Source organism: Notothenia rossii (genome assembly GCF_949606895.1).
Source record: "Notothenia rossii genome assembly, chromosome: 3".
NCBI classification, from domain to species: domain Eukaryota; kingdom Metazoa; phylum Chordata; class Actinopteri; order Perciformes; family Nototheniidae; genus Notothenia; species Notothenia rossii.
Window position 1 is genome coordinate 36,054,253 of NC_136901.1, and position 24,467 is coordinate 36,078,719.

At 42.6% G+C, this 24,467-nt stretch overlaps 2 protein-coding genes across 6 annotated transcripts in view; both read left to right on the plus strand.

Moving 5' to 3' along the window:
- Window positions 1-423: 423 nt before the first annotated feature.
- On the plus strand, window positions 424-11,728 carry rbm14b (RNA binding motif protein 14b). Of its 5 annotated transcripts, none has more exons than XR_013806501.1 (5): window positions 424-577; window positions 2,438-2,790; window positions 3,332-4,370; window positions 4,650-7,727; window positions 8,975-11,728. XR_013806501.1 is itself a non-coding variant. In XM_079671900.1 (4 exons), the coding sequence occupies exons 2-4, from the start codon at window positions 2,442-2,444 to the stop codon at window positions 5,032-5,034; spliced, it is 1,773 nt and encodes a 590-aa protein (XP_079528026.1). In that variant the 5' UTR covers window positions 424-577; window positions 2,438-2,441; the 3' UTR covers window positions 5,035-11,728. The 5 variants fall into 5 exon arrangements, 2 of the variants coding, with proteins under 2 accessions (XP_079528026.1, XP_079528027.1); XR_013806502.1 differs by having other exon boundaries at window positions 10,488-11,728; XR_013806503.1 differs by having other exon boundaries at window positions 4,650-7,192; window positions 7,602-11,728.
- A 561-nt stretch (window positions 11,729-12,289) lies between these two features.
- Window positions 12,290-24,467, plus strand: part of actn3b (actinin alpha 3b) — a 31,081-nt gene continuing 18,903 nt past the window's right edge. Inside the window, exon 1 of the mRNA XM_079667949.1 lies at window positions 12,290-12,628. Within this exon, the coding sequence (XP_079524075.1) occupies window positions 12,491-12,628 (138 nt within the window). The 5' untranslated portion in view covers window positions 12,290-12,490. The remainder of the gene's footprint in view (window positions 12,629-24,467) is intronic.

The following is a 24,467-nucleotide window of genomic DNA, read 5'->3' on the forward strand; positions in this document are numbered from 1 at the left end:
CAGTGGTGTAAAGTAACTTAGGACATTACTCAAGTACCTAATTACAACTTTGAGGGACTTCATATTTCAATATACATATAATATATATTCTGAAATGGGCAAGTAGTTCTACTTCTTATACTTTTCCTGAAAAGGAGAAAAGTGCATTATTACAACAGCAGAAGTGAACTGCAGATAAAGAAAAGAGAATAGACTTACATATGCACACATTATTAATAATAATTTAAAAAAAAAACATAAATCCTTGTCAAAAAAAAGAAAAAGTGACCATATAAAATAAAAAAGGTTGTAAATAAATTGAGAGAAAGGTATATTGAAGGTCTATTGCACATCGTTTTATATTAACAGGCAGGGTTATTGCATAGTGTGTGGTGGTCCTTTACTAAGATCTGAGTACTTCTTCCACCTCTTGCTCCAGACTGTGTCTGCTGTGTCTGTGTGTACTTTTTGTACTGTGTGTTATTACTGGTATTGAGCATCCTCTGGTGCAGCAGCAGCCCTCCCCCTCCTCTCCAGCAGAATGCCCGACATGCAAACGGAAGCAGGCGCTACCATTTTGAAACACAGCACCGCCTAGGTAAGATGGTAGATCCTTTTATTTAATCTCCTATTTTCTTGCAGTATTTACTCTCTCTATCTGATCCGCATGGGAGCACAATATTAATAAACCCGATTTGTCTTTATGCGCGGGTGTTTGTGCCGGGTATGTGAAAAGATAAGACGACTATTGTAGTGCGTGTTGTTGCACGGAATGTCTCGGTGTTGCACTGTGTCCATTCCTGTGCGGAAAAAAATGTGCTTGCTTATTGAGAGCCAGTTGTATCAGGTGTTATGTGTTTAACATTGTTGCGTATTTTCAGAGTAAATGTGTGTGTGTTAATGCTTGTTTTTGCCTTTATGGTGTGTTTCTCTGGATAGCCATTACGCATCCTGTTTCGCCATTCACGTTATCCACATGGACAATACATTTTAGGCTGTGTTTAACCAACTTAACGTGCCGTTTTTCGCAATCTTTTTTGTTTTTCTCGCTTTTTAAAAGACCCTAATGTGAGAATGTGTTGACTCAGCGTCGTGCTGCGTCATCAGAAAAGCAGCTTCCCCCCTTGTTATTCCTCCCATGAACCCAGTGTTAACGCAGCAGCCATATGTAACATTACAGTATAGAAAACTTGCTTTACATGTTCCTTAAGCAGCAGCTGTACAGTAGGTGTAGTTCACCCAGCAGCTGACTGGAGGCTACACCAAAAAATAGAAATGTCATTCTCTGGTGTCATGTTCCTCTTTGCCCTTTGATTCACAGCCTCCCATAAAGGTTGTTCTGGAGGAGGTAAAGAAGGTGTTGTCCAACCTGTAGAAACACTCCTTAGTTTGACATTTTAGAAGCAGTGAGAGGGTCCTTTCTGTTCCACAAACCCCCAAAGATCATCACTATAAATGCCATGTTAATTAAGGGTATTACTGTAAAATGCTCCTTTTCCCTGGGTGTCTCTTGTTTATCATAGCAGTTCTGGTAATTACACCTTTCTCAATCTGCAATGAGATCCTCTTTTAAGCTGCCTTTGCTCAACGATAACTATGGAAATGATCAACCTTTTATCTACAGACAATTTGTATCCCTTGCTTCCTCTTCTGTATTTACCTAGTTTGACTTTATGGCCGGCTCCCACGCAAATGAGAGGCCTGTGTGGTTTTTAATTTGCAATATTTTTGAAATCTGGCTGTTCATTCATGCACAGAGCTTCCTTATCCTCCAACTAAATTGCTGCAATAGTTAGAGCTTAATCTTTGCACCTTCAGCTTTATCTCTGAATAATGAGCCCTGAAAAAAAACTAAAAAGCTGGATCAGCTATTTCCCTGTGTGCAGCCGAACCCCCCCTCTTGTATTTAGATAATTGCACCCCTGTACTTCCATCTCCTCCTCAGACCGAGCGGCTTTGTTCTTGCTCAATGTATAGTGTTAGGCAGAGGGGGGAAGTAACGAAGTACATTTACTCAGGTCAATTTTGTTTAGGTACTTTACATTTCCATTTTAAGCTACTTAATCCTTCTATTCCACTACAATTTAGAAGCCAATATTGTACTTTTTACAGAATATGGTTAGTTTACAGATTGACATTAGCTCAATAGAACGTCAATTATTTAATATACTTTACATATAATTATAGGTGTAGATATCCAGCAGCAGTATATAAAGTAGATACAAACACCTTTACCAGCTGTTATAGACACAACGAGTAATTTTGGTACTTAAGTATATTATGATGCCGATACTTTTGTACTTTTACTGAATTAGGATTTTGAATACTGGATTTTTACTCGTAACAGAGTATTCCTACACTCTGGTACTTCTACTTCTGAGTACTTCTTCCACCCCTGGTGTTAAGTAATCCTATCTGTTATCTCTAACCACAGTCCTCTCTCTTTGTTCCTCTGCAGCGCCATGGACAAGAGCAACACAGTGAAGCTCTTCGTGGGCAACCTGGCGTTGGACACCACCCAGGAGGAGCTGTCGGCCATCTTTGAACCGTACGGCCAGGTGGTCAGCTGCAGCGTACTGCGACAGTTCGCCTTCGTCCACCTGCAGGGCGAGGGCTCCGCCGACAGAGCCATCCGGGAGCTCAATGGCCGGGAGTTTCGCGGACGCAATTTGGTTGTGGAGGAGTCGAGAGGACGGCCGTTACACTCCACCAAGGTGTTTGTGGGTAATCTGAGCGGGATGTGCACCACGGAGGATCTCCAGCAGCTGTTCCAGACATTTGGAAAAGTTTTGGAGTGTGATAAAGTTAAAGGTGAGCGAAGACCCTTGTAACATTTCATTAGTTTTAAAGTACTGCCAGTAGCATCTCTCAAGTTGGGTTAGGTGTAAGACAAATTGGAGGAAATAACACAGGGCAGATAAGAGATTATATAGTGTATATATTTATTTATAAAGTTAATGAGATGGAAAGATAGATAAATGCTCAATTAATAAAAAATTGTAAAATTATTTTGTTACAGCGCATTGTGTTCAGGCATTACAATATTTAAAAGCTGGAATGAAGTATAAACATAAGAAAATAAACATGAGCAGCAAATATATAAATATCTACAGTAGAAAAGACACACATCACAAGAATACACAATATAAAATAATGTCAAAAAGAGAGAGATTTAGAGTCCTGCTGTAAGTCTGACCATGTCAAAGTGTGCAAAAACTCCTGCATCCCTGTTTTAGAGATGGATAAGGTGGTTTCCGGTTGGCGTAATTCACATTTCTTCGTAGAAGTAATAAGTAAGTGCCCGTGGCAATGCCACTTCGATCCTAACTGTTGTCCCTGCGCTCAATGACAGCCAGGCATTCCTCTTCCGCAGGCTATGCCTTTGTCCACATGGAAAACAAGGAAGACGCGCTCCAGGCCATCGAGGCCCTGCACGGCACCTCGTTTAAGGGCCGTCCGCTGTCCGTGGAGCTGTCCAAGGTCCAGCCCAGCAAGCAGGCCCCGACAGGAAAGATCCCCTGTGTGAACTGTGGGAAGCAGGGCCACTATGCTGGAGAGTGTCCCGTGGGGAAGCCCTCTCTGGAGCAGTACCAGAGTCAGGCGGCTGTCCTGGCTGCCGCCGCTGCTGCCGCCGCCGGCCTGCCTCTGCAGGTCCAGCAGAGCGTCCACAATTCAGTCTACAACACCTCCACCTTTGACCCCACATACGCTGCTCTCACTGGGATCACCACTGGCACACGCACCGATGGAAACCCAGTGAACCCAGCTGTGTACGGGGCCCTCGCCAGCCAGGTGTATGGTGCCAATGTCGCCAGTCAGCTTTATGGGCAGGTGGCCAGTCAGGCAGCTCTACAATCAGGCGCCACCCAAATGTACAGCTCCATGAATCCCAACATCTACGGCCAGATGACAGCGAGTCCTGCGGCTGTTGCTGCTGCCGCCGCCGGTTACTCACCTCAAGTTTACACCCCCAGCATGGCCAACTCCCACGTCTATCTGACTGCTGCTCATGGATTAGATATGTCCTCAGCGGGCGGGGTCAACCCCGGCTACACTGTATCTCCAGCGATTTATGGTGGCGCTGGGCAAGCCTACGCTCACATCAGCGCCCTACAGGACCCAACAGCCATCTTTGAGGCAGCCAGGCAGGCACACTACTTCGCCCAGGGCCAGCAGGTGATGGCCGACCAGCAGCAGGTGGCAGCCGCCGCGGCCGCTGCAGCAGCAAAGGGAGAGCGGGATCGCAGTCCGCTACGGAGGTCTCTGCTACCAGACCCCGTGATGAAGCCGTTCATTTACCAGAGAGCCAAGCCGCGGCGACCCCTCCTCCCCACGCCCGCTGGCCGAGCGGCAGAAGAGGCAGCCGAGGCTGCAGAGGACCCCATGGCCAGGTAGGACATCACCTTTCTAAAGCATTCCCAGAGAGCTGAGATGTTACACTATTACTATACTGTTCAACCTCTAGGAGTCCACTTGCATTAGTTGTGCTTTCATGGTCTTGCAGGCTCATTTCTATAGTTTGGTTAATGCTGGATTTCCCGTCTTCTTTTTCCGCTATTTCCGCTTTGTCACTCTTGTTGCTTCCACTGTGTTGTTCATCCTGTCCCTCTTCCCACCTAAACCCTGCTCTCCCCACCGTCCCTCTGTATCCCCCTCCTCCCCTCTTGTAGGTACTATGCCGAGTACTACCAGCAGTTGCAGCAGTATCCTCAGTTCCAGTACGCCTACCCTCCGCCGGGCGCCATGGCCGCCCTCCAAAGCATGCAGGGGATGCAGGGCATGCAGGCGATGCAGGCGATGCAGGGCATGCAGGGGATGCAGGGGATCCAGGGGATGTCGGGGATGTCGGGGATACCTGGCGTCACGGCGATGTCGGCCCAGTCGGTGGCTGCACTGGAGTCCCTCAGGCCAGTGGTCCCCTCAGCTTCGGCAATGGCAGCCGCCATGGCTGCGCCAAGGGTGTATGAGCCGCCGTTGCCGCCGCCCACGCGCAAGGAGGCCATCCTCCGCCGCCCCGAACTCTCCCTTCACACGCCTGAGCCCCCCTTCCGATAGTCGCACACAACTCTCTGCCCCCACCCCTCCCTCTTTGCCCCGAACCCTCTTCCTGCTCCCCAAACTTGACCACCTTACAGCAGCTGTATGTGTGTGAGTGTGTTTGTGTGAGTCTGGGAGATTAAGTGTGTGGGGTGGGCTTTGAAACTGGGGGCTCCTGGGTTTATTAACCTGCTTTACGAGGGACTAACCTTGGTCCTGTTTGCATACACACAGTGCAGCCATGAAAGAGAGGCTCTCCTCTTTGGTACGGGCATTCTTTGTGCGTCTCCGTTTTACTTTTTTATCGTGCCAGTCTCACACTTGTGCCAGTATTAGACTGACCCAGTCGGTCGTTTCATATGCCTTTATTTCCGCAACCCACTTATGATTTTTCTATAGCCAAATCTACGATAAAATACATTTTTATCAGCCATCCTCCTGAGGCCTAGATGATCAGTCAGGGCAGCTAATTTGAAACCTTTTTTGCCTTATGTTGGAGAGTTTATAAATTGTAATGTAGATGAAACACATATTGTGTTCTGGTTGCATTGCATTGTGTCCAAGAGAACCAAGGTTGACGTGTTATGCGGGGAAGGGGTGTTTGTCTTGAATGTGATGTGGATGTGGTGTGAAAGAGAGATTGGTGCGGGCTCCTGACCTTGCAGCGCACAAACGCAGCAGCTTAGACTGCGCCTTGCAGTAAAAACAAAGTAAAGCACACATAATACGTACTGTATGTTTGGATCTCTCCTCGACCCCTTTTTCCCCACCTGTGCTCTAACTACCACACTGGAAGACACTGCCTCGCCTCTCTCTCTAACTACAGCTGCCTACCTCTCACAATGAATTTCAGTGCAGTCTATTATATTCCACACATTTCACTCAGTCAGCATTTTTACTTCCTGCTCCACGATAAAGGCACAGGGTCAGCAGATAAGGGAGGGCGGGACTTTTGTAGATATTCAGTTTTGAGTCCTCCTACGTGTCCAGAGGCCTTTTTTTTTTAAATACATAGTGTATGTTTTTGTGTAGTTTTCCATGTTTTTAAGTCAACATGTAAATGGAAAAAACACCTGACTTCTGAATGAGCTGTTTACAAAGGATCTCTTCTGATAGGAATCATGATATGTGACAAGCTCACTTATGTGCCTATAAGCTTTGAGTGCATTAAATGGAGGGATCTCTTATTTTTTAAGTGCTTTTTAATCATTTCATGGGGGGGGGGGGGGTAAATGGAGCTCACAAGGCTACAAGCTTTAGGACTCCTGTATATCATTTCTTTCATATCATAAGGGTTTTTAAAAAGCCACAATCTGAGCCTCACAGGTTCATTATCAGCCACTGGTTTTAAGCAGGAACAACAGTGATAGCACCAATGACGTGAGAGATGGGGGAAGTGTCTTCCAGTTGCCCCCACTGTCCTACTTTTTTCCAAAAAAAACAGACCTGCTGCAGATTGTCATTGCAAAAAAATGGTAGTGCCTGTTTTAAACCGGTTATTGGATCTGGTAGGTGGGGTTTGCTGCCTCAGGAACAACAGCTTGACTTGCAAATACCTTTTTATGCATTCTCAAGCTTGTCCCGAGGGGCGAACCCCACCCATTTTGGATCTACAGTCACTTAAGACAATCACTTTTTTGCGACTACTATTTGCCGCCGTCTGATGCACACACAGACATCCCCTCTGAATCACCTTACTGCCTCGCTGTCCCCCCCCCCCCCTCCCCTCTACCCCTGTGGTTTTTAGTGGTTAAGTGACTTTTTGCATCTCACAGTGTAATCTTTCCGTGTTGTATATACAAACACATACCAGTTGCATCCTTTGTAGAATTATGTGGTTTGCGAAATGTCTTGTTTGCCATGTTTGAGACCGTATTTTTTTTAGAGAAGTATTTTAATTTTGCCTTTTTTTTTATAGTAAAAGACGACAGATAAAAAATCGGCATGCTTTTTATTGAGAATATGTATACTATAATCATTATTATAATAAAGAATGTTTGGCTGACTACTGTGGTAAAAGAAAGCAAAGGGTTTGGACATTTCCCCTTCTTGTTTATGTTGTTTTTCTCCACTATCTGTTTTTTCTTGTGTAAAATGACCACCAGACCCATTTGACTGGGGACCCCAGGGGGACTCAGGTGTAGATGCTGGCCCAGCTTTGCTTTCTTTGGTCAGGGTAAGTGCGGGTTGGTGCTCCTTTCTCTCTCCAGCCTCTCAAAATGGGTGCAAACTACATTTTAAACGAAAAGGGGTTTGCTTTGACCAATTTAATTCTGGCTTTAAATTGATTTTTCATCAATTCAGCACACGGTTGAGCGCTGGGGAGAGGCACACAGATAGAATGGCCTGGGTGCATTTTGATCTGTGGAGCAGATTCTGGGGTTGATGGGTGTTTGCGTCTGGTCTGGTGTCTTCCTTGCTGCACCAAATTCTCCCCTCCGTGTGTCTCTTGTGTCCACTCTACTCTCAGACCTGCATGTGTGATAATCTGTAACTCTGCCGCAACAACTACAACAACAACAAAAAAGAAATTTTAAAAGCGCCGCGAAAGTCCAGCTTTGAACTAACTATCTCAACTGAATTAGGTCACCGGCCCACGTGGAGCGGCCAGCGTGCAAACCTGTGTGAGCGTGGCGGCGTGAGCCATGGGGACGACTTTTAGTGCGAGGCCACCGCAGTGGGAACTTGTTCGCTCTCTCCTCACCACCAAGGTAAATGACCAACAAAAAAAAAACGAAACCAAAATTCTAAAGCACTGACCTCCCCTCTACCCCCACCTGCCGCCCCTTCCTTTGACTGTGCCTTGACCAAACACTTCCTCACCCTCCTCTCCTCCGCCATCACCACTTCCCCCTTCCTCCCAATCCGTAACTCATCCTCCTCTGCTGCAATGGCAGGGTCATCGGTGGGGGGTGGCGGGGTGAGGCTAGGACTCCTTTCAGAAGTCATGCCTAGCACCATGGCCCTTTGTCCAGCTAGTGAATAAAGGGAAGTGTGAAAGTGTGTGTGTTCAGAAATTGTACTTCCTTTATTTGTCCCACAGAGAGGAAATGCACATTGTTACAGCAAAAGTAAATTCACTATTAAATAAAGGGCATGCAGAGGTGGGAGAAGTACTCAGATCTTGTACTTAAGTAAAAGCAGAAGTGTAGGTATACTCGGTTACAGGTAAAAATCCTGCATTGCAAATGTTACTCATGTAAAAGTAGAAAAAGTGTTGGCATTCAAATGTACTTAAAGTATCAAAAGTAAAAGCACTAATTCTGCAGATTGGTCCATTTCAGAATAATATATATATATGTTTTGATTATAATTATTGATGCATTAAAGTGTTCTCAAAGCTTGTAAAGGTGCAGCTAGTTTGAATGACTTTGTATACTGCAGGGTAGCTTGTGAATTTACTCCAGGTGTAACTAAAGTCTGATTTAAGAGCTGGTTATATCATTAATCCAAATCTGCAAAGTAACTAAAGGTTAGAGTAGAATTACACAGTAGCGAACAATTGAAATGCAAGACCAATTATCTAATGAAAAAATGGTTAGTATAGTACTTGATTAAATCCACTTACACCACTGAGGGATCACATTTCAATTATAAATGATTAGAGTTTACAACAGTGAGAATGGATGTGTGCATGTGGGTTTTATTGATTGGTGAGGCTTGGCACATGCGGACGAACCCTTCCCCCTCCCCTGCCCGCTAGTCAATCCTCTCCACCGCCGTATTCGCCGCCCTCACCCCGACCCCATTCCCTCCCTCCCTCCCTCCTTCCTTTCCTCACCCCCTCTTCCTGTCCCCTATGCGCCTCTCCTCTCCGCCGTTCACACACACAGCGCTTTTGTTTCCCGCCGCTACCGCCGTCGCCACCTTGGATCTGGGTTTCGTGGCTCTGGCTCGGACTCAACTTCCCAGAACCACCCACCTGACCCAACCCTCCCACCCTCCTTTCTTACCATAGAGGCCTGGGCGTGCCCTTGGACAGAGTGTGTGTGTGTGTGGTGGCCCCCCCCCCCCCCCCCGCCGGACTCAGTTACATGACACACAGAGAGACTTCACTGTTGGACGAGTCGCTTTGCTTGAAATGCTGGGTTTGCTTCTCACAGCTGTGGAAGGGAACTTTAACTCCCAATAGCTCCCACTCACCTAAAGTGATACATCCTCAGTTTCTCTCACCTTTGGGTCCCTCACAGCCTGTGTGCCTAATCAGAAACATCCTATAAGATAGGCCTAGGTATGAGGCCAGTCTGACCTGTAGATTCTCAATCTCAGGGTTCCTATAGGACTTTTCTGGTACGGCAGCTTTATCCCTCTAATTCTTGGATCAGCTGGATATGTGCTCTGTATGTGTCACGATCCCGAAAAGTAATTCAGTATGTTGAATGAGTTGTCCGGCAGTTACTCTGACAGCTACAAGATGGAGTCAAGAGGGCGTAGACTTTTGTCTGCCTAACATACAAAGGAGAGGGAAGAATAGATGAGTTGATTAATGGGTGAGTTGGTAGTGGAAGGAGGTCAAAAGAAGTTCCTTAGCCTCACCTTCCTGATATTGGAGGACTATAGTTGATCGCAATAATATATATATACTGGCCAGAATCCAGGAAAGGTGTACTGGTAAAACAGCTTTGACTTCAAGGTTTTCCGATTTTATCACTAGATTCTAGTCAGGAATAACTGACCCGGTCTCACTGCCCACTCATCCAATAACAATGCTTTGTCTGTGCTCAGGTGTAATAATAATAATAACTTGGATTTCCATAGCGCCTTTCATAATACCCAAGTCCTTGGCAGACAGATGGGACTTGAGGGCCCTTTTGAAGGCGTCAAGTGTGGGGATGTTTTGGATCCCCGCAGGGAGAGCATTCCAGAGAGTGTAGGCAGCCTTCAGATGCACCAGGCTTTCTACTGACTCCAATTCAGACCAATCTGAGTCATATTTAGACTGTTAAGCAACATACAGGAGCGGGAAAAGTCCGCTTAGAGTCAATGGGAGGGGAGGAAGAAGGCTGTCCACTTTTTAATTAAAATAATTGATGGTTTAGGTCACGGTTTACGAAGATTTCCTTAGTCAATTTGTCCAGATATGTCAATTGAATCAACCAACAGATTAGCAATTGAAAACAAATGTCTTCAGACAAGGACAGCCCTAACAATCATTATTGACTTATATTAGTATATTATGTACTTGACTACGAAAAATTACGTAATACACTAACCTTTTTTCCAGGTATAAACATAATTATTTTGAGAGAACCACAATGTTTTCGTTGGCTAAATCCAATACTTTTGTTGCCACCTAAACAAGGAGTTGCGTTGCATAATTCAGTCTAAAAACGAATTAAAAAGCATGTACCAAGCAGAAATCCACGTGTTAAACTAGACAAGTACATAGAGCTTCAAGTCATATTGGATGAGTTGGAAATGAGAATGCATATTTAAAATGTCACGGTGTTAAAAAGCTGACTCCCACCCAGGCCTCCATCACCAGGGCTCATGGTGCTCCAGTGTTCTTCCTCCACCTCATCCTCCCCCCTCCCAGATCCTCACTAAAGGCTTCTCTGCGGGTGCTTGCGAGTCTGGGCTTCCCGTGCTTGGGTGAATGCAGCCACGCATCTCTTTAAACCCCCCCCCCTGCTCTGAACACACAGTACTGACAGCCAACAGCTCGCTGCAGCATCCTCCTCCCTTACTTCCACTTCCTCACCCGCTCCCCCCCCCTCGCCTCCTGTCTGTGGTTTGGACCGCTGAAGAACTACAGATGCTCTCTATGTGCACTTCTCTGTACTGTGTTGTTTTGATGGGATCCCACAGGTTTCCCTCTGTTCTCCTGCAGCAGGTATCAGCTGTGAATCTGGAACACACTGAGCACAACCCATAGACCTTATTGCCTTTTTTTGAGTTTGCAACATGAGATTCAGTAGGTTTAACCAATGTGACCGAGAATATTTTAGCTCTCCTAGCACATATGTGAATAACAGGTATCAGACTCTGCTCATATTATATTTAGAATGCAGTAGTCATACCTCAGCCATTACCTCATATACAGGGGATTGACATAAGAATCAATATAATCCCTGCATGTATTACAAAGCTTATTACACTTGGTATTATAATTGGAAACTCTTAATGCTGCAGGGTGTGATGGCAATGCAGTACATTGTAAGGTGTACATGTTATTTTGTCCAACCCCTGCCTGTGTAAGAGGCTGTCTATTTCCATGGTCCATGTTATTATCAATATTAGCTTTCAGTAGCATTATGTTTACAACACATCTGATTCCTTCAACCCAGTAGTAGCACAGTAACTACAAAAAGGCCCATGTAGCTAAGATCCTTCAAGTAGGTTAATGGACCAAGCAAGCCTAGTGTAGTTACATCTAAAAGTCTGATTAATTATAATCTACATCATCCTAGTTTCCAAAGACACATCAAGGGTTGACGGTATAATGTGTCACCTTGAGAGGATAGCTATCTTTATTAGCCCATTTCTAAGAAATCGTGTATACCAGCACAATGTTGAATGGGATGGGAGTGTTTAAGTTGATGACTGCTAGATGAGTCAACATGTTTACTGTGAATGACAAATCCTGATATAAACACAAATTATATTGTAAGGTTGTGTATGCATATATGCCTTTTGATCTGTATTTCTTAAAATGTTTTGAGGCGTTTTTCAGTCTGCATGCATTAATAAAACCTTTCTTTTCTCATACAAATTGTCTGGATCTCTTTTATTCTTATTGAATATGTACTTAGAAAAGCAATACAGAATATACCATTATGTTCCTTCATAGACTGAACACCTTGTAGTATGGTTAATAATGGAAAATAAACAGTATAAACAATTCATTTACATGCAGCCTGAGGAATAAGATGGTTTAGTCTGTTGCTGCATTATAAAGCAGGCCCAGAGCTATTTGCCTGGAGCGCCAGGGGGCTAAATTCAGAGGAGATACCTCCAGAATAAACATTTTTAGCAACATGAACTCATCTTTTTGAGACTTTAAGTTCTTTGAAGCTGTTTTCTAGGAGAGGTAGACTAAAACCACACAGGCCAGGGTTTGCAATTGAGGGTCACTAACAGCAACAGGTGCATTGCAGAGGCCATAAAAACCTCTCTGCTGGGAGGGGGCGTTATTGACGTCCCTCCCCACCACTCAGGAGCCAGTTCACCCTGCCCGCAGGAGACTACCCCGCCTTTTAAACCTTTTTAGGGTCAGAACCTGATACCCAAGCTGTCGGTTCCCATACTTATTGGGGTGTGGTCACGTGTGCCACTTTTGACCAGGAAAGGAGCACCAGGCCAGCAGTGTTTTTCTGGTAGTGGGAGCACCACCTCCGCACCGGCACCTCTGTCTCACCCCCCGAAAGCGAGACCCCTCGTCTCAAGGTGGCTATTGCCCTAACGGCGTCGACTACTGCTGATTAATTTTTTTTCTCATAAAGTGAGGGGGACGTGAAGTCCAGACAAAGGCGGCATGATGACAGCTGTCGAATCCCACATGACATACACTAACTCCTACACGATCAACAATGAAACCGTGTACATGACCCAAGAGGATGACTGGGACAGGGACCTGCTGCTGGACCCCGCCTGGGAGAAGCAGCAGAGAAAGGTACGTTTGGATTTGGAGGCTCCGACTGCTTGTGCTGCCGTGCGTAATTACGCACAGATTGACCCACTCCCTCACACTATTAATGAGTGACTTTTTATGCATTTTAAAATGGCAAATGTATTGGTTTCCGAATCACTGGCTTAACTGTGTAAAGTCTAAAACAGCCCAACATGAATCCGGGCATCTGCTGTCCTCGCACCTGGCACTTCAGCCTTGCTGGGAGCTGTGTGTGCAGATATTTTAGGCCGTGGAACTTTCTCAGTGTTGTCTTTCAGTTACCCCCGATTGCCTTGCAAGACCGTCTAAATATAAAACCCCCCTCCCCAGCCTTTTCCCCTCAGTTGAATAATAACTTATGCTATAAAATATACAAAAGTAAATCAGGGTGTTTAAAAAACATTAAACAAACCTGGAGAATTAAGGAGAGAAACTTACCTTCTGTCATTTGGATTTAAACCATTTTGCCCAACGACTATATTTAGAATGATAAGGAAAAGTGCCACAACATCTGTTCTTAGAGGTCTAACAACTTAAAATCTGGTAGGCTACAGACATACTTTGGGGAAGCTAAACACTAAACCTTCAAAATCACACTTCATAATAAAAGTGTTATGATTTCATAGATACCAAATACTTAGTGCTCCTTGTAGTTTCTGAGAAACACCCATTTTCCTATCATACTATTTTCAGTCTTTGGGTAAATGGGACTACTGTTTTTCCAAAAATATAATAAAATGTATAGAATAAACAGTATCCTAGTCACATGTTTCCAAAGCTAAATATAGTAAATTGTCATAATTTTTTACGTCACTGATTGATTTCGCTTATTGTTTTTTTACAATGGTAATACAAGTAAAATAAAAAAATAAATCGTGAAAATATATATATTTTTTGCGCGATATTGTCAGTTGCCTAGGCGACTACCATTCCCGTCCGCGTGCGGGACGAGTTCGACAGTTGCGTTTAATTAGCTGTCTGAGCTAAAAGTCAACTGACGTCTGCAGCCGCAAAACTGGGACAAAAACAACACCTGCAAAGGTTAAAACACTTAAAAATCAATTGTACAGATGTTTTTCTGATACATAAATTACCATACCAGCCAGTTTCAGTTTAGAAAGATCGTTATCAGCACCGGTAGTTCAAAGGTTTGTTTCGCCATGGTCGCCATCTTTGATCCTCGTCTTACAGAAATCCAGGAGCTCAAGAAAATACCGGTCAGGTAGATACTTTCTTGTCGTTTATAAGTTGAATATACTTACTATTTATACCCTGATATTATGGTTAAGATATTACAGAACCTAATGTTACTCCTACCCTTTATTGCCATCTCCTGTATTCCTCTCTCTGACATGTCTGAATAAATCACCCAAGGCCCAATTTAATTTTACGCCTTCAAATGTATGATAACTTCACCAAAATCACAAACAGAGAGAAATACATGTTTAACTGGTTATTTGACAACATTCACCATTATTTTGAAGACATTTCAGTGTATTTTATAGGTTATTTTCTGGTGGCAAAATAAAAATAAAAGCAATAACTTCATCCTAAACACATAGTGCAACTCATTTTTTGCTATAAAATAATACAATTGTAAATATGATAATTTTAACAATATATGTAGAAACAATAAGAGTTCTAATTAATTTTGATAAACCTTTAGATACAGTCACTTCCTGCCACAATGTCTTCAGTGTGTGAGTGTTGTAAAAATACATTGTGACTGCACCCATGTTGTTTCTTGTAATGCTGTGTACTGGTATAGTAACGCCAATATGTATTTTTTAAAGGTAAACTTCGCTGCTCTTCTCTGTTATGTTGCATTATAAATTGCATGCTCCTTATCTAATCTGTCACATGATCAAATGTCAGCGGTAAAAATAATCTGACTGACATTATGTTTTAAATTCAAAATCAACCTGATATATTACTGCTTCTAACAATGTATACCCTTTTAATCTTTTCTGGTGCCACCATTAGGGATAATCTACTCTAATCTAACTTAATCTCATTTGATCTAACCTAATTTTATAAAGACTAATCTGCACTGTTGTGGTACATTACAGTGTAGAAAAGAGCAATCTAACAGGAATGTTTAGTCGTTACTTTGCAGTGAATCTTCAGGTTTGTTCTGTTAGTGCAAAATGTCTCCCACCTATAGAGCCAGAGCACAGTGACAGGCTGAGAGACCTCAACAGATGGTGACAGAGAGGGAGAGAGAGAGAGAGATGGCAAGGCTGGTAGATATACACCCCGGGTTGGTTTCACAGACCTACAAATAAACATCTTCCTAAAAATACATGTCAACTTGCCCAGCTTCTCTCCCTCCCTGCCTTCATCTCCTGCTTTCTTTCCTTCTTTTCTGCAGTCAGGTTGAACACCAGTCTTGAAAAATCCCTTGGTAGCTAATGTTGTCTTTTCCTTGACCCACTTTGTCTTGTTTTTCCGATTTTTGTGCCCATTATAAGTAACTTTTTCACGCTTCAGGCACCTGTTCTTCAATGTAAGACGATATAAAAGGCCTTGAGAAACTTTGCATGCCTGTCTCTTCAGTCTTCACCTCTCCACCTCCCAGGAGAGGAGGTCACCGTACTCCAATGCTCTTCTCGGCATGTCAAATCAAGCTTGAGGAGGTGATATCAGCCCATAAATATAGCCAGTGCATCATTTTGCAGTGTAATGAATATGAAATGAAGTCTTTCGCACCATCTGTCCTCTTTTATCCTGGACATTTAAGTGGAAAAAGCCCCTCACCACTTGTAGTAAACTGTTTGTCAACACACAGTGATGCCGAATCTGATACCGGACATCAGAAATAGTCGTACATCTTGACGCATCGGTTTATATTTATCATAAAGCAGATCTTGTAAATTGCAAGCTAAATAATTCATGGCTTTGGTTTCGAGCTGGAGTTTCATTTAATACAAGTTGGCAAAAATTGTGTTAGATATTGCATTCAGCAAACAGCGGCAGATTGAAGGAGATATGAAAGGACACAGTTTTGGCTGCATTTATTTTTCTCGCCGATATTCTTCCTTCAAAGCAACTGTAATCCTAGAAATAAGAAGTGCTGGGTTGTCAGTTTGGCTCTTCGAAAAGGCCGGATCAGGACAGAAGTAGATATTTTTGCTCAAGAGATAAAACTCAACATGTAGCTATTAATTAGAAAAGTGCTTGATAATAGATGCATGCTGCTTCACAGTGCTGTATACACTTAATTCAATTGACTTGCTTTCAGTTGTTATACTTGTGCTTTTTTGTATTGAAGTGTTAATGTAAATGTCAATCCACAAAAAAGTTTACCACTGTGACTGAAGTCGTGTTCAGTTTCACATAGTTTAAGAGTTCAGCTGCTAAGTGAATGAGTGGCTGCCAGGCAAGGCTTATGCTAGCAATAACCAATAAATAGCCATTACATAGGGTTATAAACAGGCTAATGGGCCCAGCTGACCCTTAAGCCTCATGGTGGATGCTTATTATATACATCCACATAACCCCAAACACACAGAGGAAATCAGGTGGTCTCTGTCGCTCAAATTGACCTTTATCAAAGAAAGTGTATGAAGTCATACAGTGTTTCTTGTTATACACTTTAAAATGCTAAGTTCAAGCTAGACCTTTACGTAAAAAATATGAAACTGCCTCTCTAGAGCCATTTTCTGGTTTTGTTCTTCCTTGGCTACTGTAGAAACATGGCACTACAACATGGCCGACTACCTGTGTAGATATGAAGAGCTACATTTGAGCAAACTTAAACATCATAATTCTTAGTTCTATGTGTCAAATTAAAACATAATAATTGTTTATTTCTACAAATAAATCCTCCTCAATACTACACATTGGCCCTTTCCCATTGTAAGGAGGCATAAGGAAATTGGCCACATTTAAATTGTTTAATTAATACAACGTTTATATCATGATATTTGCTAAAATATGGAAATAACGTAAGCAGTTATCAAACTATCAGCGAAATGAGAATTTTCTTTACACTCAAATGCACAGATTTCTTATTAAATTAGCCTGTGTGTATCCTGTTCATTGAATAACCATGCAAAGAAGTAAACCGGTGGATTAGTATTTGGGTAATTATTGCCTATTTTTTGCCTTTTGGCCTCCTTTTGGACATGTATACCCAGGATTCACAGAAGAAAAAAAAGCATAATTGCTGTAAAAAAATAACATAAATTCCACAGGGTGTTAAATGAATGAAGGGACCAAACGACGGATCATCTTCAGATGCAAGTGTGATAAAGTTACTTTGAGTAATGGGATATTTATCCACTCTACCTAATGTAATGTCCCTGTGTGTGGGTGAGGAGACATCTTGGGGTGCTGCGTAATCGAATCTATTCTTGTCTAATCTCATTTTGCTCTTTAACAGCTCAGCCTGTAGTGCAGCAAGCAGCCGGGGTCATTGATCCTCACCTGCCTGATGTTTCCCCAGACAACACTGAGACACTGGTTCTTCTGTAGGGAATACATGCGCAGAGATGGTAGCTTAGTGAACATTTCTCGATGTATTGGATTGCGGCAATATGTAAGCATAGCCTGGTAACATTTAGTCTGATTAAAAGCGGTTCAAACTAGAAGACTTTTTTGCCTTTAGGCCCAGTATTGTTTCGGTTAATTTGTATTAATATGGAAACTTTCACTTAAGCAACAATGGAGGTATTTTTCCGTCTTTAAATGTCACGATCTGAATATAGTGAAATCACGTCCTTTCACTGTAGGGACACGCTTTTGCCTAATAATGTAGCATGCTCTTATATTCTGATATAGGATGTATTCATCTATGGAGGATGATTTAGAGCAGTGCTTCTCAAAGTGTGGTCCGCGGAGCGCCCCCTAGTGGTCCGTGAGTATATTGGTAACATTTCACATTTGAAATAAATAAATAAATGTAAGTTTTACGCACTCTCGCAGGAATATCTACGCAATGGAGCGAGCTTAAGTTTCACTTTCGATTGCATGATATAGCCCAGCGCAACACCTTCGTCACACATGTTGCCACTTGTTTGTATCATTTTCAGGCGATTTGTAATCTGTTCTAGAAAAACGATATGATTTTGGATATTTGTGCAGTTAGGTGGTCCGCGAGTGTTCTTTTATTGTTTAAGTGGTCCTTGGTATGAAAAAGTTTGAGAAACACTGATTTAGAGAATTTAATTGGAAGTTGATGATAGAAGGATTTATGTTATTTAGTGTCAGGTACAGCTCAGAGATATTTACTGTATCTTATCCCAACATGCAACTTGGCATCTTAGATTTCCCTCCCATGACTCATTTTGTCAGGGTCATGTGATCCCATGCAGCAACAGTTACCGTGTCAAGCTGATCTCTGGACCTCTCAGCATATTTCCACTCAGCACACCAGAGACCTCTCTGATGTGCTAACATGAGGAACCGAGCTACAAACGTGGGATTATCAGATTTGTAATATTTAACATATTTACTTTTGTAAACAACAAACAGAAAAGACAGTATTTATTTGAGGGATAGGCATCGTCTTTTGACAAAATAGTTAATGTTTCTCATTGAAGCGTGTTTGCTATATTCTGACAATGTCAAATGTGACAAAAGCTTCCAAATAATTTGTGTTTCAACTTCACTGTATCTATAAGCATATTTAAAATGATGGATGAACTTAGAATCACGTTTTTACATTAAAAAAATGTCAGCCTTTAACAGAAGTTCACTCTATAATACATCTTAGTTTCTTCTTTAAGGGGACTTTAATATGCAGTGGGCCCTTCACCAGACTTAATGGGTCCTCTAAAGATAACTCCATTTGAATTTTGTTTAAATAATAGCCTTGATTAGTTCAGCAAACTGTATCTGTGTTGAGCGATGCATGTGGAGAGTAGGTGTACCGAGGGTTAAACATAAGTGGAGAGGTGAGAGAACTTGCAGTCAGATCAAATAGCAGTTGCTATTCCAGAAGCCGTGTCCATGTAGGGACGCTTCTATAAACTGCTTTACTGCAGGATCCCTGGGAGGCTGCAGGAAGTGCTGAGGAGTGTGCGTGCGTGCGTGCATACGTGTGACATGTACTTCTGTATTTTATAAGCATGAAAGTCTTTCCGTTAAGTTTGCTGCTTCCGGAGGATTTACGCACAGTTAAAAGACAGAAACATTCTCGCAGAGTGTTGTAATGCCGATAAAGGCACAGAGTCAGAGTCCTCCGAGTGAATGTAATCATGATGATTGATGGGCTGGGAGAGCAGCCATCTTGATCTGATCAGAGCAATCCTGAGGGTCTTTAAATATGTATATATATATAATATTGCATGGTTGACAGGGGGCTTTCTTCCATTAGTTTGTGCAGGAAAACGCGACCTGTGCTATCAGCAGATGAATCATTTGTCAGTGCATTATGTACAGAGCTCTCAGTTCTAGTTATTATTATTTTCAGGCTCAGTGCCAGAAAATGGAAACTTGTTTATGAGGAAGCCACAAGCTGCCAAGTGTATGACCTCAGTAACAAATGACACACAGAGGATACATTGCCGAACATCTCCAAAATGTCACCTCAGGTGTTAAGGATGTCCACCGGTCAGTTTATTTAGTAACGAGACAAACCGGAACCCGTCTTTATGCAGAATAAATATCGGCTAAGCTCATAATGTTGGGGCTGAGTGCTGGCTGCATGCGGGGGGTATTTATAGGCAGCTGGTAGCAGAAGTTACAGTCGTCAGTGGGACGTCTGCTGAGATGATGGGTCTCTTATAATAGGACTGAGGTCATGAAGATATCATCATGTCCTTTATAATGGCTGAGAAAGCTGCAGTTAACACTTATGTTAGCAAAACGCCATAAGCTTTGACTCTATCGAACTTGGAGATGTTTAATTGGAGCATTTAAATATACAATAGCCCTCAATTTGGTGCAGCCATCGAATGAAAAAAGCTGTTAGTGAAGTTAGAGTTGTTACATGTAGAGCGAAAGATGGTTATTAGCTGTTGCATCCTTCGTTGTTAACGGCGTTGTGCTAGCAGCTAAACATGGACTTCCTGATTGACTGACAGCAGTTTCACAATGTAGACATGACCAAATTAAATCCGTACTGTAAGACAGCTTTAAATAATTGTTTGTGGTTCTCTAATGGAGGCAGCATTTGAATGACAAGGTGACTTTGCTCTTTTGGCGAAATTAATGCTGGGAAATGTAGCTGGGTCCCATGTCCCTACAGACAGTTTGACAAGTACTGTAGGCCGTGACGATCAAGGCTCCTGTTGAGATGGAATTAGATGACTGGAGATCTGCCTGCACAGTTTTGCCTCTTATTTCAGAGAAAGAACTTGACTTCTGAAATTAGACACAACCTCCCTCCTCCTCCTCCTCCCCTCACCAAACACGTCGTCCTCCTTCTCAGGCCAGCCGCTCCGTCATAAATCCTCAGCAACCACTTACACCAATTTATGTCTCTCGTGTCAGTGTCCCCTCGTCCAGAGCTCATTAAATGACAAAAGACTCCGCATGCTGCTGCCATCAGCCCTGAACCTGTACTCTCACCTTTATTCTCCACCATCGATCACGCACTCAGTCACTTCACATGTTCACTCGTGTAACAAGAAAGAGGGTGATGGCAGTATTAGAGTGAACAATGAAAGATAAGGCAGCCCTGTGTGTGGGAGTGTGTGTGTGTGTGTGTTTGTGTGTGTGTGGTTGGGAGTGTGTGTGTGTTTGTGTGTGTGTGTGTGTGGGTGGGAGTGTGTGCGTGTGCAGTGCAAGCAGAACATTGGGGTTATTATATTCAACCTCACTGACAGTTGAAGTCACAGTGGTATGAAGAGTTACTTGTGACCTTGTTGTTTACTTCACCATGCCATCAGACATAACAATATATCAAACATAGTATGTTATTGTGTTTTTTACTTCTTAAAAACGATTTTTTTATTTCATCAAGAGCAGTGGCTTTAGTGATGGTCTTTAAACGTTTGGAGGAAGGTGCCCAGAGGATTAATCTTGATACCTTTGCTGATCCCCTGACTTTGACATTATGGTTCTGAGTGATTTGCCTCAGCAATTATAGGATGGACTGTCATATGTCGACATTTCATTATGTTTGGTACTGTTGACCTTACAAGCTAACGATTTTCCCGTCAGCCTCAGCACTGCTGGTGCAAATGAGCAAATGGTCGCATGCACACACTGTGAGCTAAGAACAGAGTTAATATCAAAACGGCTCAACATTAGCACGTTAGCATAGTCATTGTGAACATGTCAGCATGCATCCTTGACCTCTTGATGTATCCTATCAAGGTCATGGCAAAGGAGGAACAGACAGAATATGCTTTGTCTTGTCAACCATGGCCGGTATCTTCTTAGCCATTACTTCAAGATGCACCAGTAAGCATACATACACATTTAAATCAAGCATTACCCCTTCCTCATCCCGCAACACAGTCAGACAATTACAGGTAATCCTCCCAAAATAAGGCTATGTGAAAATGGACATCCAATTAAGGAAAGAACTGGCCACTGCATTCAATATGGCACCAAACATTTGGTAGTGGGTTCTCTCTCAATAATTGCCATAGTATTGACTTCTTGCCATCGTTAAAAAAAACTCACTCTGTGTTCTTTCTTTTTTGATTGCTGTCAGCATTTCTGACACACATACATACATACATACATACGTACATACACTCTGAGACACTGCTGGAGGGGCACATTGTTACGTTGTAGGCCTGGCTGGCATCATTAATGAGGTAGCACAGCAACCTGGAAGCATGTGGAACACAATGTGAGGCAGCATAATGGAGCGGAGCGGGACACAATGTTTCCTGCGCTGAGTCGAAGCAATTACTATGACGCAGACAGATGGTTGTGTCAAAACAAGTGACTGACTGAAGCAGGTTAGCCATCCATTCCTGACGAAGTGTTCAGCCGCGGACAGGAAATAAACGAGTACCTGGGTGTTGTAGATAAAGCGGTGCAGGGTTGTCGGTACCTGTGTGTCCATGTGGTCGTTTGACTTATGCCATAACCTTATTTCTTAGAGCACATTGACACCTGGTATCTCTGTAGTTGTATTTTAGCATAGGGATATCTGATGTGTAAACACAGCATGGCATTGTGGATATACAGTCTTTGTAGGAGCTTAATATTACATTCTGTTTGAACCAATCTTTAAAAACATTAGCATTGTTCTGGCTGTGTTCACGGCTGCAGGGCTGACTCATCACCTGCTCCACCTGCTCCCTCACCAGCTGTAATCCCTTGTGCCCACAGTGCATCCCACTGGCATCTGGCACAGTGTTGATGCACAGGATTCCACTAGAAGGGGTGTCCTAGGCCGGTGCTGGCCCTGTTGTCAGCAGGGTCTCTGGGATATTAGCCCGTTAATCCTCCATAGAGAAGAGTGGGAAAGCACAGGTGATACATTGGTGTTGGGGATTTATTCACTTACTTAACTTAAAACTAGTCTTAGTGTAATGTTCAGAAAGATTGTGATGAGAGAAAGCTGCTTTCTAATTAATCTGAATTGACCTATTGGTATTCAGGTCCTACTACTAACCTCATTTAAATGAATGACCTTTAATACCATGAACTGACCCAAATTGAAATATCTATTCAACCCAGTCAGCAAACCAGAAGACCTCCAGAGTTTTTAGGAATACGTTTGGTACCACAGTCTTCATTTCAAAGTTTCATCTGCCAACACATTTGTACAAAAACAACTGTCAATAACATCTGTAGGTTACATTATAATCCAATACATAATGCTCTTTGTGAAACCTTTGAGTTTTTAATGTATGCCAGTTGTAATAGCTGTAATACTTCAAAGCAAGTAGTATCTACTCATCCCCTATTCAACACTTATCCATATCCATGGGATGCGAGTACGCCAACCAAAAACAGATTTTCATTTCTTTAGATGTATCTTTTTCAACGTGTTTTAGGAGTGCGTCGAATTCAAATGATCCAGTATTATCCAACAGTTACAATTCAATTCACTCTATCTTTCCTATCTTTGCAAACATCTCACACTGGATTGAGTTTTGGAAACAGCTGACCTAAATTGACTCAGAACTCTATAAAGCAAGCCACAATGTATTTATGTCAACAATCTTAAGATATCACTTTTCATAAATGTGGGTTTCTAAGTATCAAGTAGCGATTTGTATGACCTCAGATGTAGTCGTTGTTCCATTTGAAAACGATGAATAGCAATGAAAGTATCTGCAGCAACAGATGTGACTTCACCAAATGTATTTCGAGAGTGTAAGAGGAAGTTGTGGTTCCTTAAAATATGCCTTAAAGTTCTTTCGATGTTATGGGGGGAATAGGCGAGTCCCTTTATGTTGGCCTATTCTGTGTTTGGGTAGAGCGGGGCCATTGTTTCCTTGTGTCATTGTCCCGAGTTGTTTCTGTTCCAGGTTCAGGGATCCAGGTCTGTTTCTGAGGGGTGAGGGTATTTAAAGATGAGAGAGAGAGAGAGGGTGGGAGGTGGGGGCTCCTAATATCGCCTACACCTGCTGCGTGCTGTAACTCCTCTCCTCTGACGCATGAAAGTGATGTCAACAGAAAACAAACATGATATGTGACTAGTAAAGAAATAAAGAATTCAAAGCTATTATATTATAAAACAATATTCTTTAAATGTAAGACATTTGATATCTTTAGTAGAATTTAAATGAGCATACTGTATCTGTACAGAAAATCCCACTCTAGTACCGGTTTTTATGTCTGTTTCTTCTCATCACCACCTTTAAGTGCAACAGGACACATTTCAAACTGTTTTAACCATTTCTATTTCATGACTTAATACACGGAGATCAGTTGGTAGGGGCTGTAATCGACCAATACTGGAGATATCGTGCACAGAAAACGTAGTGCTGTTTTTTTTAATCCACACTTGCTCTGAGAAGTGTTTGAAGGCAGTGTTGTTGTTGGAGCTGATGTAGCTTGAATCTGTCAGCTGTGATGGTTGAGGGCTTACAGTCAGTGTTGTGGTTTGACCAGTTTTGATATGCAACTCTAAAACATTGAAACATGTCAGGCGCTTTTTGGTATATTTTTCTATTATATATAGATACATATATTTCTATAGAGGTATATTAAATTGATATATGTTTGAACATTGTTGCCATCCTCTTTTTGCCTCAGATGGATGTTATGTGTTTTGATAGGGTTGAGTTTGAGCACAGTGGAAGAGTAGAGCAGCCCTGGCAGATCAGCTGATGTTGCTCTTTTCCTCCATGTCATCGTGAGACTTTGAAGCCAATGACTATGATCATATGGAGGTCAGCCAACAATGTGAATGTAGAGTATTTGGGGCTATATACAAGACCCCAAAACATGAAAGAACCGTAACAAACATATAACAGTGCAGTGTTATTTTCAAAGACCTGATGAAATGAACCTTTATTGCTTTAAAACAATCCAAGAAGTGAGATGTGCAGCGAGAACAGGGAGCCCTTTGTGTTGAGTGTCTGTATTTTAATAACTACTGACCTGTGCTTTGTTGACTTTGGGAGCTGCCGTTTGTTCTCATCGTGGGGGAAGGGCGCACATTACCCTCTCTGTGTGTGCAGTGCACCACTATTATTACAATGTGGGTTTAAAGCTAAGACTAAGGTTGATTAGATTGGGGAGATTTGTGTTTCTATAATGTGGTGTTGAGAGTAGGTTTACAGTTTCATATCTATACTCTCTGCTGTATTTGTGCTAACGACCTACCGAACTAAAGAATATATAGCTTTGTTTTTATTAATATCTCTACTTTCAAATGTAAAGCTACACTCGAGTCATATTGCGTGTGTCCTCGTGCATCACGAACACAGTGACCTCTATAAACAGACGCGCACGGTGTTTTAACGTGCTGCTATTATTG